This window comes from Ischnura elegans, chromosome 1 (assembly GCF_921293095.1).
Source record: "Ischnura elegans chromosome 1, ioIscEleg1.1, whole genome shotgun sequence".
NCBI lineage: Eukaryota > Metazoa > Arthropoda > Insecta > Odonata > Coenagrionidae > Ischnura > Ischnura elegans.
The window spans coordinates 115,926,250-115,936,808 of record NC_060246.1 but is presented as its reverse complement, the minus strand read 5'-3'; the positions used below and the strand labels follow the sequence as shown (position 1 = coordinate 115,936,808).

General features: G+C 37.6%; 1 protein-coding gene across 1 annotated transcript in view; it reads right to left on the bottom strand.

The window, feature by feature from the left end:
- Positions 1–514: 514 nt before the first annotated feature.
- LOC124162099 (serine-rich adhesin for platelets) overlaps positions 515–10,559 on the bottom strand; it is a 70,484-nt gene continuing 60,439 nt past the window's right edge. Inside the window, exons 24-26 of the mRNA XM_046538528.1 lie at positions 8,057–8,210; positions 6,871–6,998; positions 515–2,654 (exon numbers count right to left, since the gene is read on the bottom strand). Coding sequence (XP_046394484.1) covers positions 2,480–2,654; positions 6,871–6,998; positions 8,057–8,210 — 457 coding nt within the window. The 3' untranslated portion in view covers positions 515–2,479. The remainder of the gene's footprint in view (positions 2,655–6,870; positions 6,999–8,056; positions 8,211–10,559) is intronic.

Genomic DNA, 10,559 nt, shown 5'->3' with positions numbered 1-10,559 from the left:
AGTCTTGATGAAAGTCTTCCGGCGGTGAAACCCTCGCTATGGCGAGAGCCAACACCAAAAGGGTCTCGTAAAAACGAATTTTTTAACACGCTTATTGTAGGGTCAATTGACGGTGCATCGGCTATCTCTCGTTATAGCGGGAGTGTCGCTATAGCCCGTACTCGCTTTAACGAGGTTCCACTGTATTTCCTTCGAGGGTTTTGAATGATTTCCACGTGGATATTTGTCACAGGATCCCAGGAGGTTGGAGAGAGGAGTGATTGAATGGAATGACAAAAGATCCTTTTGTCCTACCTCAAATTGAGGCTGAAATATGTACCAAAGATTATGAAAGAAAAAATCTTACCAATCATTCATGTAAACTAGAAAGTAAGAAATATTTTATGGTTCTTGGACCCCTGGGTCCACTAAGAACATAGGAAAGGCAAAAACTAGAATGAGAGATTGAATATAAAATGCAGGTTCAGGAAGGAGAGGGTTAAAAAGCTTTACTGATGAATCTATGAGGCATAACTATGAACAAATACTTTTATTTACAAAAGACCTACATTATATAACTGTTTTAAAATTCAATATATATGCATGGGAAAAACACACTTCAACCACTTTCAATTGGAAGCCTATGTTGTACATTCTCTTGATAGGGGCTCCTTTTCAATAAGGATCAGTAATAGTTAATTCCATTAAAAAGTATTGACTATTCCCATACCTGTTATGAGAAGGAGAAGCAATAAATTCCTCTGGCAACAAGCTGAATTAAGGTTAAACCTATCAATTACAACAATATTTAATATCAACAGGATAATACTAATATCTTCATGGAAATAATGCTGAAAAAGTACCAGATCATGAAAACTCAATTAAATAAACACAGTTAGGCATTAAACAAATTATCCATTAATGCATCAGAAGCATTCGATATCACAAACAAAACATGCTGCACTATCAACATATCACTTAATAATCTCTTTAAAAAATCCATCACCATCATGAAGATGAAAGTGACAGTCACAGGAACAATTACAGCAACTTTTGTAGCACCAAATTTCCATGCATCACAATTCATCACACATTCGATCCTCAGCACTTGTCTTGAACCAGCCATTATGTGGTTGCACAAATTCAGCTGATGCATAGGGGGAAGTGGAGTTTAACAGGATATGATTCACGTACGAAGATAAAACAAAATACTTTATCTTTCCTGCAAAACTTCTCCTTTACCAAAACAATATTGAGGCATCCACTTTTCATTAAAAAATGCATACCAGAAAAAAGTTGGATCATAGTACCTAGAAATGGTTTCAACACTAACACATTTCTAATCAACACTTGTGAACATAATATAAATGAATAAACATATTCTCTACATTTAATAAATAGCTACAACATGTACAAGAATAACAAACAGCCACAAGTGACTACAAAAGAAAAGCATGTACATATAAAGAAATGCTGTGACATATCCTAATTACTGCCAAACACTATCAAAGTCTCACAATAGAATATCAGAACAATCACTTCCACAAAAGGGAAATGTAACAATCAAATCACATATTCATAGATCACATTATTTGTAGTAAAAAATCAATTAGCACTTGACTCTGTATGCTACAGACTGACTTATGATTAGTAATTATCTCCAACTCATTATCAGACACCAGTCAATGACTGGAATGGTATATAAACTATAAAACTTCACCCTTTCATGCCTTTAGCAGTAGATCCAGAGAGGGGCTAAGAGGAGGGCGGAGGGTATAGCCCCCCACTTGAGTATCCAATTTACACTAAATAAAATGGTAATTTTGCTCAGTTGTCAAATATATACAAGAGAGAAGAGCCCTCCTTGTCCCTATCCTGGATACACTGCTGCTTGCCTTCTACCAGTATTTCAAAGTTGAAACTTGAGTTTTGACAGACATCCAAGAGTGATGCAATAAAAACAGATTATAATATTATAGCATTGCTAACTTACAGAAACTCTAAAGAGAAACTCTTTTTCTCTGACGAACAATTTTATACACAGTTTGGAGAATACTTCTCAATTTTGTCAATATATTGTAATGCCCTGAAATTATTCCATCAGACTGACATCTCGTTAGCTATGCGATAGCCAAGAAAGTTTTTTGGAGGGGTTAAATTGAAGGTCAGTGAGAGGGGTCACTTGAAAAAGGTGCATGTAATATAATCTCTCCCAACATTTTATGGGGGTTTGAACCCCTCAACCCTTTTGCTTGCTATGGATTATTTGTAAAATATATCCATGTCACAAAATCCTACAAAATTCGTACAAAATTTTGTGTTTGCACAGTAAATACTGGATGTCTACATTTGCAAGAATGTTGCAACTATATAATGACTCAAACTAGAACATTTTAGAAATAAATAGACAAATCTGATCAAACCAAAAGCTCACAAATTAATTCAGATGGGCACAATTGAGGGTCCACTTTTATTTCCAAATGTCACCCAACAGCTGCAGTCATGACTTGTGAACTCCCTTCATTGCGTTCGACACAGGAATACCCACTGGAGGAAGATGAGATGGGTTCAAGGATGTCTCGGGGTTTTTCTCGGACACAAGTGAATTAGGGCCACTCAGGGAAGAGCCCTCCACTCCCCGTGCTGAAGCATAACCATCTAAGGAAGATTGTGAACTGCAGCCACAAACACAGCATATCCACAAGTGGTCATCATGCAACAAAAATAGAGCCTTTCATCAGGGAATATATTTAAATTACAGCATCTACTGTAGATTCGAAACTTAGAGGTCAGAGAAAAATCTTACACTATGCATAGTAGTAACATTGACATTATTAGTTATAAGGGCCCAGGGACAGTGGCGGACTAAGGGGGGGTGGCTGCCCACCCTTTAATATTTGGGGAAACTGAGAAAACAGAAATTTTTAAAGAGGTTCTCCCATGAAATTTTTCATTTAATCAGCTTAACAAACGATTAATGTCTAAAAGCTACTTGTGTACCCTTATATGACCTCAGACACATCATCCTGGTGGAAATATGTAATGATTTGAAAACGAATTCAACAACGATCCCTCAAAACAACCACTCTAATTTCCCCTGTCCTGTGGGAATGTTAGAGTATATTTAAGACCTGTCAAAGGCATTTACAGCAAAGAGGAAGTAAATATCTCAAACAGTATTAGAGGGTTCACTCCAATTTTCAATCATCAATGCCACTGACTTTCTGTTGCTTTCTTATCCATCGCTATTAAAAAATTCCGTTTTTTTTATCAACGGCAAAACGGTGATATATGAGAAGTTAAGGAACTATTCAGCAAAGTATCCACCTACAAAGTTCAAGCCACCACAATAGGTGTGTGGTGGGGCAGTGTGGACTCTAGCCCTTCACTAGGAAATAGAAGAAAAGGGCATTCCTGTAGGGGTAACTTAACTATTGAGTCCTTCCCAGCATTTATGAAAGTCCTTTATTGCTTGATAGAAAAAGGTATTCTTGCACCTACACATCTGGCAAAATATCTCTTATTTTATCATTTCAGTTGGACTTATTAATACAATGAGGTCCTAAGATGACCTTCTCCAAGTCACTCTAAAAGATATCTCTTGTTAACAGCTCAAGCAACCTAAGCCTAGCACATATCCTCCAAGTATCTAGCAGCTTGTAAACTAATCTCCCAGCATTTTTTTACGAAATGCGGCACTTTTCTTTGTACTATTATAAGTTCCATGTTCTCATTGACCTTGAGAGAAAAAGGATACAGTGAAATACAGTTGTAGTGCCAATTCAGCACTAATCACTGCTACCAAGCTAGGACAGCAACAAAATACCCACCTCGCAACTCTAATGCAACAATGCTCCATACATTCAACTACAATCTTCATCTTTTTCTGTTCCTCAGGAGTTATCCCTGACAATAAATTAATTACCCTGACTCCCAGTCCATATTTTTAACTCCCTAAATTTTCTGATTTCCCTGACAAGTATGATCCCTATATAAAAACAACATATCTAGATAATTATTTTTCGGGTTAATTCCGTGTCGACTCATTTTTTGCGGACAACAGTTTCAGGCGCATTCCAGCTCCAACGTCTTTGGGTCCAAATGATCTGCAGAGCTGCAATTCTTTATATACAAGGCTAATAAGGGGCACAAAGTTGGAAGAGGCATTCCATTGTTGGAAGGGCCATTTGAATGATGAAGCTAAAGGATAGCCGTCCTCCCTATTGAAGTTATTTTCATGATTCACAATTTCTATCACCTCCCTAATCAGGCGATGGAAAAATTTATTCTCTCTTGCGATGATTTTTGATTCTTGGAATAGAAAAACGTGCCCAGGTTCCAACCATGCATGTTCCATAACTACAGAAAGGCAAAAATTTTTCTTTTCGATAGCCTTACAATGTTCATCTATTCTGCATTTGAGGGATCTAGATGTTTGCCCGATGCATGATTGACCACAGGAACACATTACTTCATACACTCCTTCATAGATATCAGTGGGGTTATAACAGCTTATCTACTTGCACCTGATTATCATATCCCCAAACCCTGCGGGAACCCACAAGATGGTCGACCCTTCATTTAAAAACCAAATACCAAGCCAGTATTTTTCAGTTTTGACAAAAAACACACTAGTCTTTGTTTGCTTTTCAACTCTATGAAAAAAATCTTTAATACTAGTTTGCAACCCATATGGGTCATTCCACCCAAATTGGACAATGTTTTTGCCACTTGGGTCACCCATTTCAACCAAATTTGGCAAATTGTCTTCGTTTGATTAGAAAACTACAATTCCACAGTCATTTTGATGCATAGAACAGTTTATAAGACATGGCAATGAAGTAGAACTGAAAATTTACGAAAGCATCTTTGCATTAGATGCCATACCTTCATTATTAAGGAAAATAAAAATTCATGCAATGGCTCATTTTAAAGGCTTTGAATTGAGAAAGATAATAAATGAGTTTTTTTACAAAAGTAAAAAAACTGCTTAAGTTTATTATACACTAAAATTTTCAAATCTATGTTCGATGATTCATCTAACTCTTCAATTTTCATCACATTATTTTCTGAGAAACATCCTTACACCCAATTTCCCCTGCAGAATTCGCCTCCTGTGCTGAAATTCTGGTTTTCCAGATATTATCTAAGCCAACTTTTGCTAATTAACGAATCGAATTTGGTGTACTCAAGGTAAAAAAAAACTGCTGGAAACTGAATGAGGTATTAAACCTCCTAGAATTAACACATGTAAAAACAACTCACTTTCGCAGGTTACGCAAATATCTGGCAAAAAAGTTTAAAAATAGCCACCAGTGTGATGAGATCATTTCTTAAAAAGGTAACTTCCAGGTTGGTTTGAAATAGAGATGATATTACGAAACAACATTTATTTCATTAGCCTGCAAGAAAATGATTATGTAGTTGAGAGATAAGTCCCTTGAGGGGAGATATGAGCACATAGTAATGCAAAAAAGACTTATTCATTATCACTTGAGGGATTCCTATGAAGCCTATCAATAAAGATACATATCTTTATTGAAGGAATAGTTTCCCCAAATTCATGACTTAAGGTAGCCTGAGTGTGTGTTGGATGGTACACCTGGCATCTACATCATAGTACCTGCATGATCCATAAAAACTTCAAGTTTCAAGCTTTGGAGCAGGATTAGAGCAAATTAAATCTCATTACGGAGGAGAAATGTTCAAAACTTTTCAGAATTTCACACTCTGTGTAGGGATGGACAGATCCAGGATTTTTTTTCAGAACCAGATCTGGATAGAATACTTGATTTCAGGTACATATTGGATTTTCAGATATTGGATCCAAACACATTTTTAATGTACTGCTATAAAAGAAAGTAATGATTCAAGTTTTTTCAAGGTATATTCAATCAAAGGAATGCTTAAATTGCCGTACTCATTTCACTATTTTTTCTGATAAAAAATTATTTTTATAAGCTTTCAATCTATTTTTTAAAAACATTAATATTTTCACATGCTCAGGATATAAAGCATTACACTAGTGTTTGGAAATGAAAATAGCTTTCTATCTCCGGGTAAACCATCGACTGAATTCAGATTTTCCTCACACACGTTTCCCCCGAATTTATTCACTTTCTCATCACAGACTGACTTGTGTTTCACCCGCAAATGCTTCAGTTGTGGTGAGGTGGATTTTTCACTTCCTCGCGATAGTTTCATGTCACAGGGCACGCACATGACTTACATTGAGTTCTCCTCATTGCAATAAAATGATTCTACAAAGTGAAAGACATTTTCATCAGTATACTAATAAGTGAAATCGCATTCGGCAATCTGCAAGACAATTAATAATGTTTAGAACAACATTAACGTCACGTGCAATGAGATACAGGGACAGAAAGAGATGACCACTCAGCGAGAGGAAGAGGTGGACAGCAAGGAGAGGAGGAGGGAAAGAGTGCACTCTCTCCATCTCTGCAACGAGGCTACGAATGAGGGAGTCAAGGACAAACACGTCAGATCTTGCTGTTTTGTGACATTGTTGTCTTCAAAGCGAAGTCAAGCGAGCTATGTAATATACTCATTGTCAGTTGGTGTTCCAGTCCATCTCTTCTTGTTTGAGAGTGCTAAAGTACATAAAGGTATGCTACTGGCAAGGCCGTGGTTATTTCCTTGAACAACCACCCACACCCACTCAGAAACCATCCGAGTAGCTGCTTGTATGAGCTGCATGGTATGGAGCTACTAGCAAATGGGCACAGTGATCATAGCGACCTCCACTAGGGAAGCATTTAAACAATTTAACGTCAAACACATTGCTAGAATTATTCTTTTTCATTAAGCACACAATTCCTCCTACAATCAAGCAAAAACTCATTCCCTAGAGGGTCGGCTTGATGAGCATACCTTTCATTGTATTTCCGATGAGTAGGCGATGGTGCAGTGACTCCATCAGCTAAGGAGGGAACTCTGTATTTCCGAACCCGGTGAGGAGCTTTCCTCTCAATTTCAACAGGAGGAGGATCACTCAAATGCTGAAAATGATACCAAAATACAATCATGGGAAAAGGAAAAACTGTGATCTTTGAGCCACTACTTGAGTTGCCAACTTCATGACAAAATTGAGAGATCCATGACTCAACAAAATTTCATTAAAATAAAACACAGTTTTTTCATAGTTATGAAAAGAAGGTAAATCATTCTGCATGCTCTCAAAAGGCATACAAAACAGCCACATAAATACCTAGCTAAAGAATAGATTGATAGCATTTAGGGTACTTTTGTCATTAATACACAAGGAAAATAATTTAACTGAGATAGGAGCTCCCAGAAAATATGGCAGGGTTGGCAACCCTAGGAATTGAAATTTATGAAGTCTCAATATCTATTTATAGATACATATACAGCTATTTTTAAAGCTATTTCTGTCATTTATTTCCATCTACAAACAGTAAATCATTTAATAAAAATGCTATTTATTTATTCCAGGAAAATTCCATGTATCTAGGAAATTAACAGCTTAATAGGATATGCTACGTGAAAGGGAAAAATGTGAAATAACCACAACGATCCCCTATGTGAGTGCATGTGGATAATTGATTAACTTGCCAGTCTTCAATGATTACATAGCTCTCATGTAATATGCTGAGGCCTGCATCACATAAAATTCTAAAAATATATGAAGTATACCAACAGTACTCTCATTATGGTTATATGCATCAAATAATGCTCAGTCATATAGCTAAGACCTGACAGCACGCTATGAAAATTACTTTAAATTTGAAACTCTTTACTGAGCTTAATATTCTGATTCTGAACCATGAAAAATCACTTACTATATACACCAAAAATGAAAATGCATTGTAAACAGACAGGATTTTTACCTCATTTTTTGCCAAATTTATTTAACCCTTTCATGGCATAAGACTTGCATTCTCATGCACAAAGCGATGACAAAGGTTTATGCATGATGATGAGATGTACTCATAGGTATGTATCATATACAGCAAAACAGTTGATTATTTCAAAAATCAACACCACCAATAGTTTACGATTTGTAAATTATACTTATTATTGCTCTGCAGGTATTCACCATAGAGGGCATGATTCCATTTTGGTAGGCACTAGATGGGGAGGGTGAGTGGTGTCTTCTGTTGTCCTCCGGCACACCCACAGCAAGTCGCATCCCTTCATTTGTTTGTAGACCACCGTTACTCTGAGCCAAACTAGAGGCAGATGATGCAGGCCTAATTTAATACAACCATTCAATTACAGTGCAAGAAAAATGTCTAACAACACATCAATATTGCATGCATCTATCAAATCCATCAGCAAGCTGCTAAAATGAAAAAAAAATTATCGTATTTGCACGAATCTAAGACGAGGTTTTTTTCCCTCGCAACTCCTGCGGAAAAGAGGGTTCGTCTTAGAATCGGATGCAAAATTTTTGACGTCAAGCGGGTTGCATAATTTACGTCGGAAACATTATGGACTCCTGAGGTTGCCACCTGATAGCAATACAACGAAAAATCAACGTCAAAAATAGCTTAACAGTAATTTAGCATATTTAATTTTGCGTTCAAGTAAAAAAATTCCATTTTTGGGCAGCAGGCAAAGATTCGGCGCGTGCCGATCAGTCGCCGGGTGCACTTCTGCGTGTCCGCGAGATTGCCTGCTTTACCCTGGGTTCGGCTCCATTCAAGTTAAAGCTCGATCAACTCACAAAATGTTCGTGTGATTGGTTACAATTTACCTAAATTGTAACGTTAAAGCCTCAATGCCGTAGTGGGATAAACTGCTACAAAGTCGTCGCATTTTTCTCAGAGCAACGGTAAGATGGCAACATGATTTGCCTCTGATTAGAGAAATCGATTTAGTTGTGATTCCGTGCCTTTCAGAGTATTACGATGGCAGAGAAAAGAAATTATTACACTGCCGCTTTCAAAAGAAAAGTTATTCAGTGGAACTCCGATCTATCGTACCCGCATTGATCATTTTCCCGCATTCATCGTTCGCCGTTTCTGGTCACAAATAAGGTTCCATATAGACAATGTAATTTTTTCCCGCATCTCAAAAGTATCGTTTTTCCGCATTGATTGTTTGAAGATCGTGGTTCCGACGTATAATTTTCCCACATCAATCTTTTGACGAAAATGAGACGAAATAAATACAATGTGTCATTTATGGCTAATAACTACAGGCACATATATTAAATATTCCCCACGAAATGAAATTACCATTGGGAGAAGCTAAAAGCCTTGGGGTAGTAGCATAAGCGCATTTCCCAAGATCCTCTATCCACCTCCATACATCTCTCGCCTCCCCCCTCTGACGCTTTCCTCTTCTCCAAAATCAAACAAAAGGTCCCAGCTAGCGCAGGGATCGTATTACGAAGACCTTAGCTTCGAAAAAAATATCAAGTTACACGAGAACAATAGAAATGCGTTTCACGCCCCCCTTTTCTCACCCACTGACCTTTTTCAGCCTACTTGCTTAAAGTTCCCGGTTTCTGGAGGTCAGCCGCTGCATCCAATCACCTATTAGCTCAAAAGGTGTCTAACAATGAATTTCGGCAATTGGTATTATACTTTTATTAGGCTGGAATATTTGCAATGTGCTCGTAATTCAAAAAAGAACGAGACCAAACACGACGTATTTCTAACGTCATTTAAGCATTTTTAAGCTAGGAACTAGTTGGAAAAATACTATGGTGATTTTTGGCGAAACTCGATATCCTCGTTGCTGAGCTTCTCGGCAGTTAATGCGGCATTTTTTCCGAAAACGGGCTTTCAGGTTATTATCAGTTATCAATTTACGAGTTATACCATAAGTCTCACTTGTCAGAGTTACTGACGAAGGGATATCTTCTCAGGATATTTTGTTCCTCCCTACTAACAATCCGAATTCATCCGCCCATCTGACGCTACGCTAATTAGAGAAGAATGGGTAAGTTTCCCTATCTTTGGGACAATAAATTTCATGGCGCAGTCATATGGTCATGCTTCATCCCCTGCAGTATGCTCTGTGCACGCCGAACGCGATAGCATAGCTCGTACGAGTGGTTACATACTTTCCAGGGTGGCTTGCCTTCATACCACGGAGTGTTTTCCGTGTGGGTTTAATAAAGTCAGGTTTCATTTTCACTAGTTTAATTTTATTCGTCTTCGGACCATGAAAGAAACTATTAGTCGAATCAACAATAAGACCTAAGTGTCTCGATTAAGTACCACTATTCCTGTCATTACGCGCCAAAAATCCTGCGTTTCCTGGGACATAGGCAACATAGCCAAACATTCGCGCATTGATTGTTTTCCCCTAGAAAATTTTTTTCCCATAGTGGAGTTCCAAAAAAGGGGGGGTCGTCTAAGAATCGTGTTCGTCTTAGATTCGTGCAAATACGGTACATGAAGTGTTCATGGACTTCCTATTGAAACAGAATTTTGACTATCAACAATTGTTGAATTTACCACCATCTCCCAGGTGAAAATGATGGGATATGGTAAACCTTTCATCTCCAAGAAGATGATGAAAGAGGCAGCTTAGAAAATGTTGACAACGTATGTATACCTAAAATCCTGACCTGGTGGACAGTCAAT